The sequence below is a fragment of the Erythrolamprus reginae genome, chromosome Z (genome assembly GCF_031021105.1).
Source record: "Erythrolamprus reginae isolate rEryReg1 chromosome Z, rEryReg1.hap1, whole genome shotgun sequence".
Lineage (NCBI taxonomy): Eukaryota > Metazoa > Chordata > Lepidosauria > Squamata > Dipsadidae > Erythrolamprus > Erythrolamprus reginae.
This window is the reverse complement of record NC_091963.1, coordinates 55,823,010-55,846,320: the sequence shown is the minus strand read 5'-3', so window position 1 is coordinate 55,846,320 and position 23,311 is coordinate 55,823,010. Positions and strand designations below refer to the sequence as shown.

General features: G+C 40.8%; 1 protein-coding gene across 3 annotated transcripts in view; it reads left to right on the top strand.

The window, feature by feature from the left end:
- Positions 1–23,311, top strand: part of TOPAZ1 (testis and ovary specific TOPAZ 1) — a 243,358-nt gene that overhangs the window by 119,939 nt on the left and 100,108 nt on the right. For all 3 annotated transcript variants that reach the window (XM_070767234.1, XM_070767235.1, XM_070767233.1), the window contains 5 exons: positions 5,343–5,406; positions 7,370–7,521; positions 7,971–8,063; positions 8,948–9,054; positions 10,914–10,980. In XM_070767234.1, coding sequence (XP_070623335.1) covers positions 5,343–5,406; positions 7,370–7,521; positions 7,971–8,063; positions 8,948–9,054; positions 10,914–10,980 — 483 coding nt within the window. The remainder of the gene's footprint in view (positions 1–5,342; positions 5,407–7,369; positions 7,522–7,970; positions 8,064–8,947; positions 9,055–10,913; positions 10,981–23,311) is intronic.

Sequence of the window (23,311 nt, the reverse complement as noted above, 5' to 3'; positions counted from 1 at the left end):
AACTCAGGACGTCTGTTCATGAAGAGATGGAGAGGTTATTGTTAATTTGGATAAAAGAAAAGGAGCTGGCCGGAGATACAATAACAGCGAGAAGGCTCGTGCGATATTCTTCGATCTGAAGAGCAATGAACCATCCTCGTCGGGAGATCCAGATGAGTTCAAGGCAAGCCATGGGTGGTTTGACAGGTTCAGAAAAAGAAGTGGCATTCACTCAGTGGTTCGGCATGGGGAGGCAGCGAGTGCAGACATCAAGGCAGCGGAGGAGTTTGTTGTGCATTTTGCTAGCCTGGTTGAACAAGAAGGCTATGTCTCTCAACAGATCTTTAACTGTGATGAAACTGGGCTGTTTTGGAAGAAAATGCCCCGTAGGACTTTCATTACTGCCGAGGAAAAGAGCCTGCCAGGACATAAGCCCATGAAGGACCGTCTAACCCTTGCATTGTGTGCAAACGCGTCGGGTGACTGCAAAGTGAAGCCACTTCTCGTGTACCATTCGGAGAATCCTCGTGCGTTCAAGACGCACAAAATCCTGAAGGAAAGACTCCATGTCCTGTGGCGCTCCAATGCAAGGGCATGGGTAACGAGGCAGTTCTTTGTGGACTGGGTAAATCTTGCTTTTGGTCCTACGGTGAAGGAATATCTTTTGGCTAATGAACTCCCCCTACAAGCCTTACTGCTGCTCGACAATAGCTCCAGGCCACCCACCTGCTCTTCAAGACGACATCCTTGAAGAATTTCAATTTGTGAAGGTTGTCTTTCTCCCACCCAACACGACTTCAATCCTGCAACCAATGGATCAGCAGGTCATAGCCAACTTCAAGAAGCTGTACACGAAGCATCTGTTCCGCCGATGTTTCGATGTAACAGAGAACACCAACTTGACACTGCGTGAGTTTTGGAAGGATCATTTCAACATCGTTTCTTGCCTTAACATCATTGACCTTGCCTGGCAAGAAGTGTCAAGGCGAAACTTGAACTCGGCGTGGAAGAAGTTGTGGCCTGCTGCTGTTGCACCAAGGGACTCTGCTGAGCCCGAGGTTGAGACCGAGGACATCACCGAGACTGACACCTCATTGGAGGAGATTGTGTCACTCGGTAAGTGTATGGGTCTGCAGGTAGACGAGGGTGACATCAATGAGCTTGTCGAAGAGCATGAAGAACCGCTCTCTACAGAGGACCTGAAGGCGCTCCATGAGATGCAACAGATGGAGATGACCCAAGAGATGAGCAACAGTGAGGAAGAGATGCAGGAACCACCGAAAGCCCTTCCTACCAGTGAGATAAAAGCGATGCTAGCGCAATGGGAGAACGTTGTCAGTTTTGTGGAAAAACATCACCCAGAGAAAGTAGCCACGAGTCATTCAGCAGCACTTTTCAGTGACACCTCATTGACTCACTTTCGGAACATTTTGAAAAGCAGGCAAAAGCAGATGTCATTGGACACATTTTTTACAAAAAGAGCTGCTCCAAGTGAAAGTGCAGAAAGTGCAGCCAAAAAGGCAAAAACAGATGATTAGGCTAGCTACTGTGTACATATGTAAATTTAAAAGTTTAAGAAAGTTTACAAGTTCAGTTTATTCATTTATATGTACATGTACATTTTTTCATTAAAAACATGTATTTTTGCATAATTTAGACTAACTTTGTGATTTTTTTGAGGGCTGGAACCAATTAAAATGATTAACATTAATTCCTATGGGGAAAAGTCGTTCGAGATAAGAGCTGCTCGACTTAAGAGCACAGGTCCGGAACGAATTAAACTCGTATCTCGAGGTACCACTGTATTTGATTCCATGGAGAATTTGCATCTGAAATGCACTAAATTAAAGCACAAGATAATTGTGCTTGCAACATGGTAAATGAAATTAATTATTACAAACAAAAAATGGAAAAAATAAGAGCCAATAAATATGTATCTTTAATAATAACTAATTTATTAAATGTATACACTGACCAACTTCTACCAACTCTTGCTAGGAATTTTTATTAACATTCTTAACCCTCCTGTTCTGTTTAAGAAAAGTAACAAATCTTCTGTTCCCGGGTCACCCTGACCCGGACCGAAAACTCTTCAATTGCAGTGCTTATGTTTGGTCAATTTGAATATGTTTTCACTTGGAAAGTAGTCTGAACATTTCTGCACACAATGATATGAAAATTGAACTGAAGAAATTAATCCTTATTGGTTTATTTTGCACATAAATATGCCTCCCCCCCCCGCTTTTGTGAATTTTCTTTAGGTTTATTGATAATTATGCCTGCAAAATACATTATATTTTACTAAAGTTTGTATGGGATTGGTAGCTTGAACATTTCTGAACATAATGATATGAAAATTGAACTGGAAAAATTGATGCATATTGGTTTATTTTGCACATAAATGTATGCCTCCCCCCGTGTTCAATTATTTCAATTTATATAAAAATTATGCTGTTAATTTCAAACTTACATACTTTTTTTTAGTAAAATGGATTTGTTTCATAAAATTAGTTCTCTGGCTACAATGTGGTTGATTTTCAAAAGGATATTCCAAATATTTCTAGACAAATATGTATAAACAGTGACAATAATGGCACATAGCAAGGCCGGGGGGTGGGGGGTGGCCCTTTTGTGGCAAAAATAAACCAATAAGAACCATTTTTTTCAGTTCATTTATATTTTTCTTATATTCAGAAATGTTCAATTTAGTATATCAAACCTTTTGGGGGGAAATTCCTTAGGGATTTGTATCCTTAAAAAATAGAAATTGACACGAAATTAAAAAAGGATGGGGGGAGGAGCTTTTTGATCAAAATAAAAATATAAGTCTCATTTTTTCCAGTTCAATTTTCATATCATTATGTTCATAAATGTTCAAACTAGTTTTCCAGTTGAAAAAGTTTTCAAAAAGATCAAATTCAAGTACCTAAAAAAATTATTTTTGGTCCGGTCATATACGAACAGAAACAGACTCGAAGTTATGATTTTTTTTTGCCCAGAAAACAATTAGCCACCACCCCAAAAATATTTTTTGATGATCAGCATTGTTAAATTGAGTAAATGAATGCCTAAGATTTTAAAGAATATTTCGGATTTGGAGCATAAAAAAATAAAAAGTGAAAATGGTTGCAAGCAGCCGAGGGGGGGGGGAGGCCTTATTTCTGATATTAAAAAACCAATAAGAATCATTTTTTTCAGTTCCTTTATATTTTTCTTATATTCAGAAATGTTCAAGCTACCAATCCCACACCAACTTTAGTAAAATAGAATGCATTTTGCAAGCAAAACTATCCATAAATTGAAAAAACTTCACAAAAACGGGGGGGGGCGTGCATTATATCCGCAAAATAAACCAATAAGATTTACTTTTTTCATTTCAATTTTCATATCATTGTGTGCAGAAATGTTCAGACTACTTTCCAAGTGAAAAAAGCTTTCAAAAAGACCAAACATAAGCACTGCAAATGAAGAGTTTTCGGTCCGGGTCAGGGTGACCCGGGAACAGAAGATTTGTAACTTTTTTTGCCCAGCAAAAACTAAGCCCCCCACCCCCCAAAAAAAATTCTCATAGAGAGAACCCCTGAAATGATGAAAAGTCATGAAATTTCAAGTTTCAGATATGCAGGGAAAATTTTTTACAGGGACTCAAACTTGGCTTCGGGTCGCATACGACCCGAACAGAACAGCAGGGTTTTAATTGAACATTAATAAAAATGGCAAAATCAATGAAGAAATTTAAAGAGTAATTTCCATTTCCTGCCGCTACATTTTTGCTAGCTATTGCTTAACTCTTCCTGCACTTGGCATAACATTGCTAAGGGAAGAGATCTTTCCAAACCTATACTGATTTGTTTTGCATATTAACTATTTTACTTACAACATTTTGTCATCATATTTTTCCTAATTTCTGGCAGAATCTATTATTGGGAAAAAAAATGTTTCCTGAATTTTGCAGGGGGCGGAATTTATACCCATCTTCACATATCTAAATAAATAAACTGTATTGTAACTTTGGTATTTCGATCTGTATAATTCTGTATTTGAAAGACAAGTCAGATTCTGGAATTTTCTCAACTGAAGTTATCATTAAGAAGATAAGCAATGTTTCTTATTATTATTCTTGGAAATAAACAATTCTGTATATCATTTTGGGATTTTGCCAAAAATGACAGTGACAATTGTAGTACTTTTTGCCAAAATTAATAAAAAAAAGAAACAGAAAATACTTTACAATATATATACTTTACAAAAATACAATATAAAAAATTGGGAATTGCTCAATTGATACACTTGCAGATATCAATGTTGTTTTGCTACTTTCACTTGAAAAAATAAATTTTAAAAAAGAAAATTCCTTTCCCAAATTTCTTTCATTTCCATGCTGTCTAGTCTGCCTTATTTTTCCTTTTTGAATTGTGCAAGATATATTTTGTTAAAGATAAATCTCCCTCGTGGAATATTGGGGGGGGGAAAATTCTTTGGAGAAAATTTGATAGAGAAAAAGAGGATGACAGTCCTTTCTCTTTTCATTGAGATTTTATAATTAGTATCAGCACTAAAGTGTTTCTTTCAAAAAAGTTTCTGTTTCTTGATTTTTCTGTACATGCCATAGAACTTTAGAATAGGAGAAATGGTGGAAATAAGAATGATATAAAATATATAATTTTTTACAGACAAAGTTTAGAAATAGAATTTCTGAATTTTTAACCATAGATATTTGAATATTATCAGTATATAATGGCACTTTTCCAAATTTGTTTTTATTTTGTTTTACTATACTGTACTGGAATTGATCCACATATTTGAGAATTTTCCCTGTTTGTTTCCATTTATAGGGAACAATGTCCTATAAATATCACTAGAACATATCCATATAAACATGCATTTATATTTGTACAAATATAGCAATAGCATTAGCATTTAGACTTATATACCGCTTCACAGTGCTCTATACCCTCTCTAAGCATTTTACAGAGTCAGCACATCGTCCCCAAAAATCTGGATTACCCACTTTGGAAGGATGGAAGTCTGAGTCAACCTTTAGCCGGTGGTGAGATTTGAACTGCAAAAGTTAGCTGAAGAAGCCTGCAGTCCTGCACTCTAACCACTGTGTCAATTTATATAAAATTGTATAAACATAAAATTTTGAATTGTAGCCTCTAAAAATAATTTGTTTACAAACAAATATATAATAATGAAATAAAACTATGTGTTTTCTTTTGACTAGTTGAAAAATAGTTTTGGTACTATTTAGAAACATATGGTACTATTTAGGCTTTAAAATAAATACATAAATGTGCACTTTCTTTAACCTATTCTTTTTAGCAAAGTGTATTAACTTTGTGATTTTTTTTATTTACTAGCTTTGCAGTGAAATAATTAAGAAATATATACGTATTGGTGGTGTAGTTTTGCTACAACGGGCAGGTAATAAAAATTCAACATTACTACATATTCAATATGTTGACCTTGAGATAGTCATCTGTTGATTTTCAGACTGTAATACTTATTAATAGGTGAAGAATTATCCTAATATTTCACTATAATTAACATTGAGTAGAAAGTTAGCATTACAATAATTTGAATTTAGTTGAGCTTAGAAAAGTACCATTTAGTCAGATTTGATCTAGTTTAGAAGTGGTGAGACCACACTTGGAGTACTATGTACAGTTCTGGTCACCGGACCTCAAGAAGGATATAATGGAACTGGAAAAGGTGCAAAAAAGGGCAACAAGAATGATCAAGGAAATGGAGTATCTCCCTTATGAAACCAGGTTGCAACGCCTTGGTCTCTTCAGCCTTGAAAGACAGTGTTTAAGAGGTGACTTGATCAAAGTGTATAAAATCATGCATGGGATAGAAAAGGCGGATAGAGGTTTATTTTTCCTCTATCACACAATACTAGGACGAGGGGGCGCTCCCTAAAACTCATAGGTAAGAAAATGAGGACAAATAAATGGAAATATTTATTCACCCAGAGGGTCTTTGGTTTATGGAATTCACTTCCAGAAGAGGTCATGATAGCTGTCAGCCTGGATAGCTTTAAGGCAGGATTAGACAGATTCATGGATGCCAAACGTATCAGTGGTTATTGAAATGGATGTCCAAGTGCCGTCTTTATGTTGGTTGAGGCAGGCAGGCAGGATTCCCTTGGGTGCCATTTGTTGGGGATCAAGGGAAAGGGAGGATTTTGCCTTCTCTTTCTGCTCAAGATTCCCATGTACAATTGGTGAGCCACTGCGTGACACAGAATGCTGGATTCGATTGGCTTTGGCCTGATTCAGTATTGGCTCTTCTTATGTTCTTATGTTCTAGTATTGGTAGTCAGATAGGTGTGTAGATTCCAAATATTTAAAAATCTTCAAGCAGCTATCCAAAGACAATGCTTTTACATCAGAACTAGAATTCCAGCTGAAATAAAATGTGTTATGGCATGAGTTCCTGGTATTGAAAACTCTATCAAACATGAAAATTTAAAACAATAAATAGGGATTTTAATTCTGAAAACAAACATTGCTAGGGAATACATATGAAATTAATGACTGCTCATAGTTAAAAGTCATTCTTCAAGATAAAGTTCTATAGGCAAGGTCACTGTATATTTAAAACACTAAACATTTAATTCTGAAGCTTATGCTTTATTATTAACTATTCTTTCATCCCATTTCATACTTAAGGTCAAGAGACAAAACAATGAATATTAGAATAGCCAAGAATTTTGAAATACTCAAGTTTAAGCTGTTTTAATTAAGAAAGTGAATATTTTTGATGCATATCATAAAACATTTTGGATTATAAAATTTATATAAATAAAAAGTATAAATTGTAAAGAATAATTCATTGTTAACTAATATTTCATGAGATAATACTGATATATTGTATAAGATGAAAGTTTACAAAAATTATATGAAAAAATGATACTTTAAACAAATCCCTTTCTACATCCCTTTCTAAAACTGAATTTCCATTGTATCCTTTTTAAGCATTTTACTTTTTCAAACTCAGTAACAGGTGATCTTAACTTATAACCACAGTAGGGATCAGAATTTCCCATCCTGAGTCATTTCAGTCATAAGTTACCATTTTCTAGATTCAATATTATGACCATCTTAATGGAAATTGGCAAAAAAAGGTCACATATTTGATCATGTGACCTTAAGATGCTGCAACTAGTTGTAAATGTGAGACAATTGAAATCATTTGACTTCGGGTAGGTGCAATGGTTTGCAATGGCCATACTCTCATTAGGTCATAAAGCATCCTTTCTGAGGTTATTCTAATTTTGAACCATCATGAAATGAACAAAATTAAGGATTATCTCTAAATCATTTTAGTAATAAATTCCTTAAATACTGCTTGTGTTCACCTTTAAATTTCCTGTTTCTTTTAGTACGCATATTCTCACATTATTGCAAAAAAGATACCGCTGTATATCACTTGGATTTGCAAATGTTTCATGATCTCCTAACATCTTTGCTTCAGTTCTGTTTGCTGAAAGAACTTTTTCATGTAGTGCACACCGGCATCAGGATTAAAATATTAGTAAGTGATCCTTCAATGTTTTTAATAACTTTCTATAAATTCCAATGAATTTAATTGAACCTACTCTCAGATATGTGGAGTATTTTTAGTTTATTGTAGTATCTTTATATTTACATGTTGTTTGGATTTTGGATTGCTGTTTAGCTGTTGACTTAGTTTAGAATTCAAATCTTTAAATTCCTTATGATATCATGTCAAAAATGATCTCAAACAATTTAGAGATGATAGATATGGTTAGTTTCCACAGGATCTTATCGTCGTATCTTTAAATTCCCTTTTGTGATAATTGCATGCAACTTGAATTCAAGTCATTTCACAACTGGAAATATTTACATCAGAAGTTGGGGAAATGAGAATCTTTAAACGGATTATATTTTACATTTGCTTATTTATTTGTAAATTTCATATTTTAAATATTAAGGGGTGCTTGTTTGTTTATTTTTGCTTAGCCAACTATAGATATTCTACTCAAAATATTTGAAAAAGTGGTTTTGATGAAAGTAAAAGAGGCAGCACCTGAATTATCTGATATCTTTTGTAAGGTATGATTTGGATTAGTTAATTTCTTCTTAGAAATGTTGTTTCTTGAGACATTATTTTCAATATTTCTATAGTCCCTCTGAGAACCTGATACATTGGATATAATCTCACAAATAACACTTTTTAATTTTTATGATATCTTATACCAAAGAGCAAAAACAGACTCAGGTTTTTAGATTGATATCTAGTTTTAAAATGGTTTATTATAATTTTGAATTAAAATGCAGCCCATATAAAATAAAATTTAAAAAATAAAGATTAAATGAAAATAACCATGTTTGAAAAGTACTATGTTGATTATAATTCAAAAGTATGAGAAACGAGCAAATTTTTGGAAATACAATATAAATATTGTAGAATCCATTAGAGTTGAGCAACTAATAAATTTGAGTGAATAATAAATATCATTTTTAGTTTTGCTAAAATGGTAAATGCATGTAAGATTTGATAGTAATTTGAATAAGAGTTGTTTACCTAAATGTTGTCATCTACCACTAGCTGTAGACTTTGGTAGAGATTGAGACTATACAATATTAGAAAGAAAGCAATTGCTACTACTTTTCAACACTTTTATATATACAGTGTGTTCGTTGGATATAAAAATCTGCTTTGAATCTATTGGCTGACTGTTATTAAACTATACTCTGAGTATCTTAACAACATAGTATTATATTGTAGCCACTGAGCATCCTCTGGTTTAATTTAGCAGTATCTGGGTTGAGTATTTGGAATCATGAAAATGTTGTCATCAACAGTTAGCTTGACATCCCTAATTATAAACACATTTATTATCTATTTTTTCCTCATTATTGTAAAGAATTTGCAAGCACTTAATTGTGGAAATCTTGAAAAAGTTATTTATCAATGGATTTTTTTATTACTATAGCTTATGGATGCTGGAATGGTTTTTCAACATGAACATATTAGACATATCACCAACTTACTAAACCAGTTACATGTTTCCAGTCAGGAAATTGCTAGGCTTAGGTCCAGGTATGTACTTTTTAATATTCTTTTAAAGCTTCAAATGGATAACATTTTATTTTATTTATTTATTATTTATTTTATTAATTCGATTTCTATGCTGCCCCTCTCTGAAGACTCGGGACGGCTCACAACATATAAAATATACACAATATCTTAATCCAATTAACTAATTAAAAATCTTAAAAAAAACCAGAACCATAAAAAACAATCATTCCATTCACTCCACATTCTCTCTACACATTCATTGGACAGGGGGCAAAGATCTACTGGTCCCAGGCCTGGTGACATAAGTGAGTCTTCAGACTCTTACGGAAGGCAAGGAGGGTGGGGGATGTACAAATCTTCGGGGGGAGTTTATTCCAGAGAGCCAGCCCCCCCCCAGAAAAGGCTCTCCCCCTGGGCCCCATTATCTGGTTGATGGAACCTGGAGGAGGCCAACTCTGTGGGACCTGACCGGTCACTGGAATTCATGCAGTCAAATGCGGTCTCGGAGGTATTCTGGTCCCATTTCATGTAGGGATTTATAGGTCATAACCAACACTTTGAATTGGGACCAGAATACCTTCGGGACCGCCTTCTGCTGCACAAATCCCAGCGACTGATTAGGTACCACAGAGTTGGCCTTCTCTGGGTCCTGTCAACTGAGCAATGCCGTCTGGCGGGACACAGGGGAAGAGTCTTCTCTGTGGTGGACCCGGCCCTCTGGAATTAACTCCCCCAGAGATTAAGACTGCCCCCACCCTCCTTGCCTTTCACAAACTTCTGAAAACCCACCTATGTCACCAGGCTTGGGGAAATTGACATACCCCTGGCTGTTCTATTTTATGCATGGTTTGTCTGGACTGTATGATTATTTTTTTAAGGGTTTTTAAAATTGTTTTTTAATATTAGATTTGTATCTCATGTATTATTTGTTGTTAGCCACTCTGAGTCCTCAGAGAGGGGCGGCATACAAATCTAATAAATTATTATTATTATTATTATTATTATTATTATTATTATTATTATCCCGCCATCTAAGTTCTGACAAAAGTCATCCAGCAGAGAATTTTTGAAATTCTTCATTTTTCTCTGCATTGTTCACAATCCACAACAGCTACTATCCCTAACCTTCAAATTCCTGGTAGTGATCCTAGCACCTTACTTCAGAATTCTGCATCGTGACTACACAACCACCAAACGCAGCATTATATTGGGGTGGGTGGGGGGTGAGTGTTCACACTTTGTAACCCAAAATTCAAAACTTCCCAATGATCACTTAATATAGATGCCATAATGGACAAATACTGATGCCAAGACAAAATTAAAGGCAATGGCTAATAAGTAGCAGTGATGAGAATATGCTTTTGAAATAATTTCAAAGATTGTAGCCATCCCCCATCTTTAAAGTACTCTGAGTAAAGTTTACTTTCAAATATTCTGCAGTACTACAAGATATAGTTTTCTTGGTATGCTTTCCTATGTTTACATGTGTTAGGAGTAATCAAAGTATATTTTGCAAAGTATATATTGTTATATACAACAGTTAATTGCTTGACAAAGATGAACACTTCAAGTTTCCCAAACTGTAATGCTTATTTGGATGCAGCTCCATAGTCCTCTAAAAGTTGATGGGAAATCGTGTGCAGAACAGAAAAACTTAAAAATATAAATACATTAACTTCAACAATTGAGATTTGTTTCTGTTGAACTCTGCCTACATTTTTTAATGTGGCTCCTTAGAACACTTGCCAAAGAGAAAATCTTTAGCATGAAAAAACTGGATTTATACAGTGATTTGGGGTTTGATATTTTGTCTTTTATACTAAAACCTGATTAAAAGATTTTTCAATTCCAGCATACTATATAAAATTGTCTTCTTAAAGATTTCAGGAAGAACATTTTCATAAGGCCATCTTTTGTGATTTCGATTCAGCAATTGCAGCATTTGAGGTACCATGTATATATTTCTTTTTAGGACCTTGGTATTAATGATTAGTTATGTAAAACATTACAATTCACAGGGCAAATTGTTGCTGTCTCAATTTTTATTAGTTTGCTAATTAGTAAGTGAAGCTCTTCAGTGATGCCATCAAGTTGGCTGTGGCCTACAAGCATAATCTGGGGGACTTTATGGACAAAGTCTTGAGGGAGCTGGAGATCAGAGAGCCGCCTTGGGGAGTGGGGCGCTTGGGGTTACGGGACCGTCTCCTGCCACATACCTCCCAGAGGCCTATCAGATCGCACAGAATTGGCCTCCTTCGGGTCCCGTCGACTAAAGAATCTAGGTTGGAGGGACCGCAGGGGAGGACCTTCTCTGTGGTCGCTCCGGCTCTATGGAACCAACTCCAATGGAGGAAGCGATGGAGGAAGAGTAAATCTGAATTTGACCAAACACTTGTAAGAGCTCACATTAAGACTTACAAAGTGGCGCTCAAGGCGGCAAGATGCGCGTATCATGCCGCCTTGATTGCATCAGCGGAATCCCGTCTGGCCGCTCTGTTTAGGTTGACCCGTTCCCTTCTTCACCAGGGGGGAGTTGGGAGCCCTTGCAGAGCAGTGCCGAGGAGTTTAACTCATTTTTCGCTGATAAAGTCACTCGGATCCAGGCAGACCTCGACTCCAATTGGATAGCAGTGTCGACTGACAACAAGTCAGTCGAGGTGACTGGGGCACGTCCTTGTCCATCTGTCTGGGAGGAGTTTGACTTGGTGACACCTGATGAAGTGGACAAGACCATTGGAGCTGTGAGTTCAGCCACCTGCTTACTGGATCCGTGTCCCTCTTGGTTGGTCTCAGCCAGCCTAGAGGTGACATGGAGCTGGGTCCAGGAGATTGTCAATGCTTCTTTGGGGAGGGGGTTCTTCCTGGCTCCCTACAAGGAGGCACTTGTGCACTCCTTCCTGAAGAAGCCTTCCCTGGGCCCAGCTGTGCTTAATAATTACCGTCCAGTCTCCAACCTCCTCTTTATGGGGAAGGTTATTGAGAAGGTGGTGGCACTCCAACTCCAGGGGTCCTTGGAAGAAGCCGATTATCTAGGCCCTCAACAGTCAGGATTCAGTCCCGGCTACAGCATGGAAACTGCTTTGGTCGCGCTGATGGATGATCTCTGGAGGGCCCAGGACAGGAGCTTGTCCTCTGTACTGCTGCTTCTTGACCTTGCAGCGGCTTTCGATACCATCGACCATGGTATCCTTCTGTGCTGGCTGAAGGGGTTGAGAGTGGGAGGCAATGTTCTTCAGTGGTTCTCCAATGCACTTGCAAGGAGAGTCCAACATGGGTTATTCTCTAGTCTGATTGGTAGGGACTGAGTTTAATTTAAATATTAGGCAATTACCGCGCCCCCTTAGCCCTCCATTCTAAAAAACTCAGTCGCAGTAAAGGGACTCTGAGTTTTTCTCTCTCAAAAACTAATGTTTATTTGATCTTTATAGGTGAGACATGAAATCTATTAATACCTTCCTTTTTTTATTACTTCCTATAGGCACTTCAGCGAGCAACATTACCTCCATGCAGCATAGGGTTTATATCCTCCATGGGTTTAACCCTCTAGACTGCAGCTCCTCTTGAACAGATCCCACACACAAGGCCCGTTTTGTGGGTCTTGGAGAGAGCGCCTGGATTGCTGACCTCCGCGGTAGCGTCCGGTGGAATTGGAGGTGGTTGACGCCATGGGGGGCCCGTGGCAGATATACCGGAGGAACAGCATTCTGCTCGGGATCACGTTGAGAGGACCTGGGACGTCCCCCCCCGCGAGCCTGCAAACAGGAGTGGCAAGCCCTTACCTGTAAGCATCGCCTCAGAGAGCCAGTGAGGATCGCCGGCAAGGGGAGCGGCCATTTTGGGGGCTTTCAAAGGGCGGGAAGTCAGCAAGCAGTTCCTGCCCGTTTTCTTAGCAATGCGGTGGCCATGTTTAAGGCCCAAAGTCAGCCGAGGACGCAATTCCCCTCACGGAGTCCTAGCCGGTTGCCATGACAACATCAGGCGGCCATTTTTAATGCCGTTTTTTCCAACTATGGGGCTTGAACAGCGTGATGTCAGGGCATAGCCCCTAGATCACGCGTCACAGCCGGAGGCCTTATTCTGCCCTGGAGACATGCAGGCGCAGTGGGTAACCTGCAAAACCATTTGTCAGAGCCTGCTATCTCCTTCTTCGATCGGTAAAGGGACAGATCGGCTGGCATTTAGAGCCCGTATTGTTTCTGAGTGTGAGTGTTAAAGGGGGAAAGTATGATGGCAGAGTCATCAGCCCACGCTGGGGAGGAGGCCACTCTTATTACCAGGCCTAGTCCCCCCAAGGAAAAGACCCAGAGGTCAAAGGCCTCACAGGGCTCCTCTCTCAAGGAGGCTGAAAAACGTATAAAGGCCCTTGAAAAGCAGTTAGAGGCATCACAGAAGCAAATGGGGTCAGCTGCATTGCCTAATCTGGCCTTTGGACCCACACCTCCACCAGCCTCCCCCATGATTACCCCAGGGGTAGTAAGCTTGGCAACGGAAAGGGACTGGTCTCCGGAACGCCTCTTGCAACCAGTACCCTCGCCTATACCTGAAACCTACAGCTTCGGTAGGCAAGCCTCCGTGTGGCCCAACATTTATCCACCCTCTTAGCCATCCCTGCCTCCTCAGTATGGTCAAGTGCAGTCAGCCACCTTTACACCAATGGCGACTGGCTTACGGAATTCACAGGATACCTGGCAGAGCATGTCCCAAGCGCTGCAGGATCTAATCGCCAATGCATATTCCCAAGGTCTGGCAACCGGGGCACAACAACAGGCTCTGGCGGGACCAGCTCCGTTGACATTCAGGGATCCCTGGACGGCTCTCATTTCTTGACCGGGTCTATGGAAGAGGATACATCTTCCAGGGACAATTTCAGCGACGCAGATGATGACCTGTCCGGGGACGAACAACCGCCGGAACAGCCAATTTTCACTGGCCTTTTTAAGATGTCCCTCTTCAAGGTCTTCGCAACTGGCAAGCGGATGTAAAATCTAAATGGTGCCTGGCCTCTTCTCCGTTCAAGGGCAAAAAGCTCTTTGGGGAGGTCCTGGATGAAATCCTGATCGAAGATAAGGACAAGAAAAAAGTGATGCCCAGGACGAATAAAAGACAGGACAGGCGCTTTACTCCTTATCAAAGGCGCCAGCCCAGGCATCGAGACCATACTTCCAGGGTTCCTTCAACCAGGGGTCCTTCAGGTCAGACAGATCTTCCCTGGCAGACCACAACAAGTCCTGCCAGGGCCGCCGCCCCTTCAGAGGAGCAAACAGAGGGTTCAGAAAGAACAAATGACTCTCCGATCTGCTTCCCCTTGGGTTGTAGGCTGATGCACTTCGCAGGCCCCTGGGAAACCACGTCCTCAGATGCTTGGGCGGCTGCCACGGTGTCCCAGGGGCTGAGGAGCGAATTCTTTTGCCCTCCACCTCACCGCTTCCTCCCATGCCGTCTTCCGTCGGACACTCGAAAGAGAACCCTTCTTTACCGAGAAGTCTCTCACCTATTAGAGATAGGGGCCATAGAGGAGGTTCCCCTAGAGCAACAAGGCAGAGGCTTTTACTCAGTGATTTTTTCTGGTCCCGAAATCTTCCGGAGGAGTCCAGTTAATCTTAATCCTACGTCAATTGAACCTCTATGTCAAGTACAGGAGGTTAAAAATGCATTCGCTCATATCCATCCTCGCCTCCATAAGACACAGGGATTTTTTGACCTCCATAGATCTAAAGGAGGCATATCTCCATGTCCCCATATTTCCACCACACAAACAGTTCCTAAGATTCAGTCTGGATGAGGCTCACTTCCAGTCCAGAGCGATGCCCTTTGGACTCTCCTCCACTTCGAGGACGTTCACGAAACTGTTGGACGTCCTCACAGCCAGTCTCAGGCACTAGGCAGTATGCCTTATGGCGTACCTAGTCGATATCATCATACTATCAAAGACAAGGGACCAAGCGGACCGAGACCTACATCTAACCATTCAGACCCTCCAAGATCACGGCTTTACCGTCAATTGGGACAAAAGTTACCTAACACCCACGACACGTCTTGCCCACATGGGTACGACCATAGATACAAACCTGGGCATGGTCTTCCTGTCCCAGGAGAGGCAGACCTTGATCCGAAAACTCTTGCGATCTCTGGACAATCAGCGGTACTCTCGGCTCTCCTTTCTGTCAAAGCTTTTGGATACCCTGGTATCATGCATAACATTCTACCATGGGCGAGGCATCATTTATGCCTGCTTCAATGGTTCCTGCTGCCCTTTCAGAGGAGGAAGCCCAGCCATTCACACAGGAGAGTGATCTTCAACACCAGATTAAGAAGGTCACTTCAATGGTGGGTATCCCCAGCGTTGGAACGGGGTTCTTTATTCCTGGAAAAGAACCCACTCACGGTGACGACAGATGCCAGCTTGACCAGGTGGGGAGCCCATCTTTCCTCACAGATGTCTCAGGGACTATGGGGACCCCGGGACTTACAAGATTTCAGTATCAATTTCTTAGAACTAAAGGCAGTGTCAATGGCTCTCCGCAGCTTTGCCCATATGGTACAGAGTCAACATGTCTTAATTCTAACTGACAATGTCTCTACGCGTTCCCATATCAACAGGCGGGAGGAAACGGTCACAGAGACTAATGAGGGAGTTGGAGTCTTTACTCCGGTGGGCGGAGGCCAAATTAGCCCCCCTGTCAGCAGAACACATTTCGGGAGTAGAGAATGTTTGTGCGGACTGGCTAAGTCGGGAGACTCTCGACCCAGCGGAATGGCGACTGGACCCCAGGATTTTCCAAGAAATAGCCTTGCGGTTCGGAAACCCGGTGATGAACTTGTTTGCAACCTGCCACAACATTCAACTCCCTTGCTTCCTCTCCCGCTTTCCCTCTCCAGGAGCGGAAGGGGTGAACACATTATGCCTTTGGTGGCCACCGGGTCTACTTTACACCTTTACACCAGTCTCCATCATTCCAAAGGTGATTCGGAAGATTCTGAGGGAGTGAGCAGAGGTTCTACTGCTGGCCCCTTACTGGCCACGTCGAATCTGGTTTGCCGACCTGAAGGAGCTCTCGATATCGCCTTGCTGGAGGATCCCAGACCACCGGATCTCCCTCAGTCAAGGGACAATGACTCACCCCGAGCCACAGTGATGGCAACTGCCAACTCCTTTTGTAAAGCCGCAATCTTTTCATCTTTTTCTTGGTCTACAATGCGAATTGGTTCAGCTGTAAACAAATCTTCAGTTTCTCTCCCTCCTTCTGCTGCGACTATCTCCTTCGCTGACGATGCCTGTGTTGGATCAGAGGGTCCTACCGGAACAGAGTGTTCAGCCTGTTAGGACTGAGGTAAGACCTTCCGGAGGCAGATGGCTATTAAAGTACAAACAAGCATGTTCGAATAAACCAAACTTTTATTATAAAAAGTAGAAAAATAAAGTTTGCCTTAAGAGGCATAAAATGTATGTCTACATGTCTAGAAGAGTAAGATCGCAATGTCCGCTTAATTGCTTCCCTTCCTACAAAGAGGAGGATGTGAGCAAAGCAGTTACATCATAGAGGAGGAGGAGCTACATTAATAAACAGAGTTAACTATGTAACTACTGGATGTTTCTTAATGTCTTTGGAGGCTGTCAATCTACAGCGTGACACCCCTTCTTTGGCAGTCATCACAGACATAAGGGACATCAAGACATCAAGGCATCAATTCACTTAAGGCACATTTTGTTGGAGAGGTATTCATGTTGATCAACTGGCAACGGCTTATTCAGCAAGTCAGCGATCTGCTCAGTAGTAGGTACATACTGAATTTTCACGAATCCTTCTTTCACACTCTCTCTGGTATTTCTATACCGGATGTCAATGTGCCGTGAACGAGCTCCAACAAATTCAGCTTCAGCAATATATGTGACTGAAATATTATCCTCCATAATAACAATCTTTGGACATTCCCAAATACTATCAATGAGAGGAGAAACAGAGGTTAATGCATTACAGCAATCAGAAACACATGCATATTCAGCCTCAGTTGAAGAGCAAGAAATAAACTTCTGCTGCCTAACTTTCCAAAAGATAGGAGAACCATTTAAAAACAGTATATAACCAGAAGTACTTTTTCGTGTTTCTGTGTCACTTGCCCAGTCAGCATCTGCATAACAAATCACTTTAGGGTACCTAACATGTTTCGGCTCAAGGAACAACTTCTTGTCCTTAGTAAGCTTCATGTATCTCAAAAGTCTCTTTATACAAGACCAGTGGAACATAGTTGCGTTGCCAACGTATCTGGACAGTAGATTCACACTCAGTGAAATGTCAGGTCTTGTCCAACTGCTGATGTACAATAGCGATCCAATCACTGACTGGTACAGCGTTTTGTTCTCAAAATCAGGATGTTCTTCTCGGGTTAACCTGTAAAAATCAGTCTGCATAGGGGAACGACAAGTGTTCGCATCAGACATGTTACAATTCTGCAAAAGCTGGTCAACCTTACTTTCTTGTGAAAGAGAGAACCCCTTCTCAGTTTTCTCAAACTGAACACCTAGATAATCATTAATATGCCCTAGGCTTTTTAAGGTGAAATGTTTCTCAAGACCCTTAGCAAAAGTTTGACTCATGCTTTCATTGGGACCAATGTAAACAATATCATCAGCATAAACAAGAACAATTTCATAAGTCTTACCTTGCCCTTTTGTAAACACGCATTCATCAGAGACGGACTTAATAAAGCCCATTGAATTTAGCTTTTGGGTTAAGAGTCTGTACCACATAAGGGCACTCTGTTTGAGGCCGTATAAAGACTTGCTCAGAGACCAGACCTCACCTTCTCGGTCCTGGAACCCGGGAGCACCTTTGACGTAGATATCTTCATTCAGATCAGCGTTCAAATAGGCAGTCTCTACATCGAACTGAAAAACCTCTAAGTCCAAAGCAGTAGCAGTGATCAGAGCAATCTTGACACTCTCATTTTTGACTGTGGGTGAAAATGTGTCAGTGTAGTCATCTGGATAAACTTGGGAGAATCCTTGAGCTACAAGTCTAGCTTTGTACAGCTTTCCTTCATTAGGTTTTTGTTTGACTTTATACACCCAGCGTGTGCCAATGACTTTCTTGTTCTTAGGAGGCTCCACCTGTTGGAACACCTTAAGTTTCTTTAAACAGTCCAGTTCGCGTTCCATAGCCTCATACCATTTTTCTTGTTCAGATTCAGGCAAAAGTTTGATCTGGTGAAAATGATCAGGTGGAAGTGTAAGATTATTACACAAGAAAAGAAAAGGAGATTGAGATACTTGCTGTGCAAATCTCTTTGGAGGGGTTCCTTTAGTGGTTCTCTTTGAACGTCTTGGAATGCTGGTCCATCCTTCATCATCATCTCCGCCTTCAAGTTCATCGTCAGGGGTTTCCTCTGCGACTGTCGAAGGCTGTTCATCATCTGGAACATCAGGAACATCTGGGACAGCTGCCTGAGCATCAGGTTCCGCTATACCATCTTTAGGAAAATAAACTGAAGTATCATTACTATGTATACTGGACCAATTTGTGTCTTCCTCAAATTTGGCTGAATTAGAAATATATGTTCTGTGATGAGAGTCAGCAAATTTGTAATACTTAGAGTTTTCAACAAAGCCGATGAATCTCAATCTTTCTGACACAGGACCTCCTTTCCTTCTTTGTTCAAGTGGAATGTTAACAGTGGCATAACAACCAAAAATATAGATGTTTTGAACATCAGGCTTCTTAGCATGAAGCAAGTAATAAGGAGTCTCTTGTATTACGCTACTCCATGTTCTGTTAACAATGTAATTAGCATACCTTAATGCTTCGCCCCAATATGAAAAGTCCAAGCCTGCATCCTCTAGGAGACAACGAAACATTGTCTGCAGGACCCCGTTTCGATGTTCACAGATCCCATTGTGGGCAGGAGTCCCAGGTGCTGAGGTCTGCTGGTGGATTCCATTCCTGGCCATCCATCCTTGGAACTGTTGCAACATGAATTCGCCTCCACGGTCACTTTGAATTCGCTTGATCCAGACGTCGTGTTGGGTGAGTATCTCTGCAGCAAAGTCTTTAAAGACCCCAAACGCCTCAGATTTTTGCTTTAATAGAAAAACATAGCCAAATCGTGAGTAACTGTCAACTACAGTTAAGAAATACTTACGTTTACCAACAGTAGGCCGAAATGGACCGACAACGTCGGTGTGGACCAATTCAAAAATGCGTGAAGACAATCGAAGGGCAAACTTAGGTATGGGAGATGTTTTGGACTTTGCTGTGTTGCAAACTTTACAGTCTAAATGAACTTTGCAAGCCCCATCAATGTTAAAACCATCAACAAACTCAGACATCTTTGCTAAAACGGGGTAAGAAGCATGCCCCAAGCGACGGTGCCATCTGTGAATACATCTGGAATGAAAAGATTTGTTTGTTAATACATGTTTAACATTTGTAATAGTATTAGGAACCTCAGGGATTTCATTGGCTTTAGAAGCCTCTGAACTAGTAGTTGCACCAGGTTTTCTCTCTGGACCTGTACTTTCACCCACTGGAACTTTTATACTTACACCACCTTTGCTTGGAGGTTTAGGTTTTAAATAAAAAACACCTCTAATGGGAATGGCAGTAGCAAGAATTTTGCCATCCTTGGTAATGTAAGTCTCTGTGAGTTCATGGGTTACTACAGTCCCTAATTCTTCTCTCAGGCAATACACACTAAGAATGTTGTTCTTGGCAGTTGGAACGTAGAAAACACTTGAGATATGGCAGTCCAGTTCTTTGATGTAGACTTTTCCTTTTCCTTCCACTTTGGAGAGTTGCTCTGCAAATCCAAACACCTCTTTGACATCTGTCTGGTGTAGCTCAGTGAAGGATTCCTTCCGGTATGCGATGTGCACCGCTGCTCCGCTGTCTAGGGCCCATAATTGACGTATGTCATAGAGTGGACTCTTCTCGGGAACAGTTTTGAGGAGGAGAGTGCTAACATAAGTAGTTTTCTCACCTTTAGAGTTTTTGGGAGTTGACTTTGCAGTCCCAGAACTCTTTCCTCGGGATCCTTTCTTCTGTGCCCCCTTTGGTTGAGTTGGAAATGCGGGAGGATCAGATTCGCCAGATTGAACACTTTGCAAATCAGCAGACTTACGAGTGTCATCCTTCTTAGGTTGCTTCTGGCGTGAGTACTTTGGTGTACTGGTTTTCTGTTGACCGCTCTTAGCCAAGCTAGGTTTGTGCGTTGCTGACATTGGTCTAAAATTACTGTGCAGCAACTCTTCTTCTTCAGTTAGCATGTTACAGAGTCTCTGTGTTGTCTTTTGGGCCAATGGGAACATATTAAACTTGTAAATGGCTTCCCTCCATTCGGGGCCAAGGGAATTTACGATAGCAGCATCGACTTGGTTATTGTCCATGTGTCCATCTCCAAATCTTTATGCATTAATAGCATCTTGGATAAGTGTGGAGCAATTTCATTCCCAGTAGGAAGTTTAATATTGTAAAATTTAGATAGAATGAAGTTGCCTTCATCTGAGATTGGCCTAAACATGCCATCAAGTGACTCTAACAGCTCAGCAGAAGTGATGTCAGGTGTGTACCTGATTGACAATTGTGAGTCTATGCTCATAAGAATGAGGAGCTTTGCTTTTATGTCAGCTTCTCTTTCTTCTTCAGTCCAGCGCCTTACTGGGGGATTGAGAGCAATCTGATCAATCTGATGAGCCAGTAGGTGCAAATTAATCCTGTGAAGCCACATCTTATAGTTCTGCCCATTTGACTTCAACACGAACTCACCTTTCAGTGTTGAAGAGGTGATAGTTTGCCTTGTAGATGCAACCATCTGAGCTGCTTGCAGCTGTTGGGGTTGAGCCCCAACACCTGCTGGGAAACCTGGAGGTTGAACCATCTGGGGAAGCTGTGTTGGCATCTGTGGAGTTAGGACTGGAGGTCTCTGTGGTGAAGCAGAAGTTCCTGGAATTTGAGGAGCTGGATCCTTTTGCATTTGTGCGGCCTGGAAAGCTTGCGAAAAGGTTGGTTTAGTATCAAAATGATGAAGAAAACCGCTTGTCCCAGCTTCAGGAAGTGGTTTAGCTTTGTGAGCATACCATCCACTAGTGGCCGCTGTTGCGTAACTTGCTGCGGTGGGTAGAATGCCCCCCCCCCATGGCTTGCAACTACAAAAGGGGATCCTCCCTCCTTTCTCCTGTATCAACTTCTGTGGGTAATTCCACCCCCCTTTCTCTGTTTGGAAAGGCTTCTATTTGAGACAATGCAGCGGGGTAGAAATGGGAGATTACTGAGGCGTGACTCTTTTGCGCATGACTGCCTTCGGCTGGATAGGACAAAGGCATTCCTTCGTTGTCAGCTTGTCGGAATTGGGCATGCGTGTTATTTGCCAGAGACACAGACTCCATCGTTTCAGTTATTAACTTTAATTGGAGTTTCTTTAATTCCCTTAATTCTGATCTTGCCTCAGTTGCTTGCTGTAGGTAACTGAAGTAAGATTCTCGCTGCTCATTATTTTTAATACTTGGTAAATTATCAAGGTGAATACAGAATGACTCTAAACCGTGAATTTCATTCTCAAGTTTTCCAATTATTTCGTCAATTCTTTGTAGATTCGAGGCGGTTCCCTTAATTCGAGTAGAAGTGAGAGAGACCTGATCATCAGAGTGCTTTGTCTTAGCAGAAGCTTTAAAAGGCAAAGCTGATGACTGGAGACTTTGAGATTGGGAGGGAGTAAGAGTTTCTTCTTCTATCTCCTTGTCACTGGGCTGATTTGAAGTACTGTCTATGGGATCCCCAGGGATAGATTAAACTTCTTCCCGACTCTCAATCAGATAAGCATGACTTACGATTTGTTGAGTTTCGCCAGCTTCAGAGGGTTCCGACTCATGCTGCTGAGACATGATGAATTTCCTTTTATCTTCCGTGGCACGGATGATTTGCTTGAGGTCAGCTAACTGCTCCTCGGAGATTGCATCGATGTAGCTTTGTGTGAGGGGATTTCTCTTTCTTTTGGCTGGCATCGGGAGAACAGCCAGTGTGCTTACGGAATGTAAGCGTTTGTTGCTTTAATAGGCGACCATCTTCTGCTTACCATGTTGGATCAGAGGGTCCTACCGGAACAGAGTGTTCAGCCTGTTAGGACTGAGGTAAGACCTTCCGGAGGCAGATGCCTATTAAAGTACAAACAAGCATGTTCGAATGAACCAAACTTTTATTATAAAAAGTAGAAAAATAAAGTTTGCCTTAAGAGGCATAAAATGTACGTCTACATGTCTAGAAGAGTAAGATCGTAATGTCCGCTTAATTGCTTCTCTTCCTGCAAAGAGGAGGATGTGAGCAAAGCAGTTACATCATAGAGGAGGAGGAGCTACATTAATAAACAGAGTTAACTATCTAACTACTGGATGTTTCTTAATGTCTTTGGAGGCTGTCAATCTACAGCGTGACAGCCTGCTGATTTAAATCCAAATCGACCCCCAGTTGCTGAAGCATTTTCTTCCCCTCCTCCAAAGATCTTGCTTGAAAGACTTTTGAATTTTTAAAAAACATTATTGTCGCTGGGTATTTCCAGGTAAAGCAAACTCCACTTTGGAATAAAAGATTCGCAATAGGTCTCATTTGGTTTCTTGCCTGCAGTGTCTCAGCAGACAGATCTTTTAAAACGCGTATTGGAGTGCCTTTATAATGTAGATTTGAAGTTTGGTTTAATTCTCTGTAGATCTCAGCAGCCCTCCTTTCCGAGATAAATCTCACAATGATATCTCTTTGGTTGCCTGGATTCCGAGGGCCGAAAACCCAATGAGCTCTTTCAAATTCATTTAAATCAACTTTGATCTTATTTTCCTGAAACCACTGGTAGGTCGCTTGAATAAGTCTTTTGCTCTCAGCAAAGTCTTGTTTAAAACCTCTTAAACGTAAATTAGATCTTCTTTGTCTGTCTTCTAGATTATTTATGCATAGCTCGTGACGGCTTTTCCCTACCTTGAGTTTCACAATTCTCCCGTCCTGTGATTTAGACTCGTCTTTTAACTCCTTAACTCCTGCACTCACAGCAGCTATAGCCATTTGCATCTCTTTGAGCTGTTGTCCCATATTTGCAAATGCCGTTAAAAGTGAATCCATTTCCCCCCCAAATTAGTAGTCGTCATTTTTTCTTTGCTCTTTTTTTTTCTGCTCACAGTTTAAAACGGTAACTTGCTTCTCTTTTTGAGATGATCCAAACACGTTTTCAAAAGCTCAGTTTGATTCTCTTCCTCTCAATCCACTTTTAACCAAGCCTGAGAGGGTTGTCAGCGGTTAATATG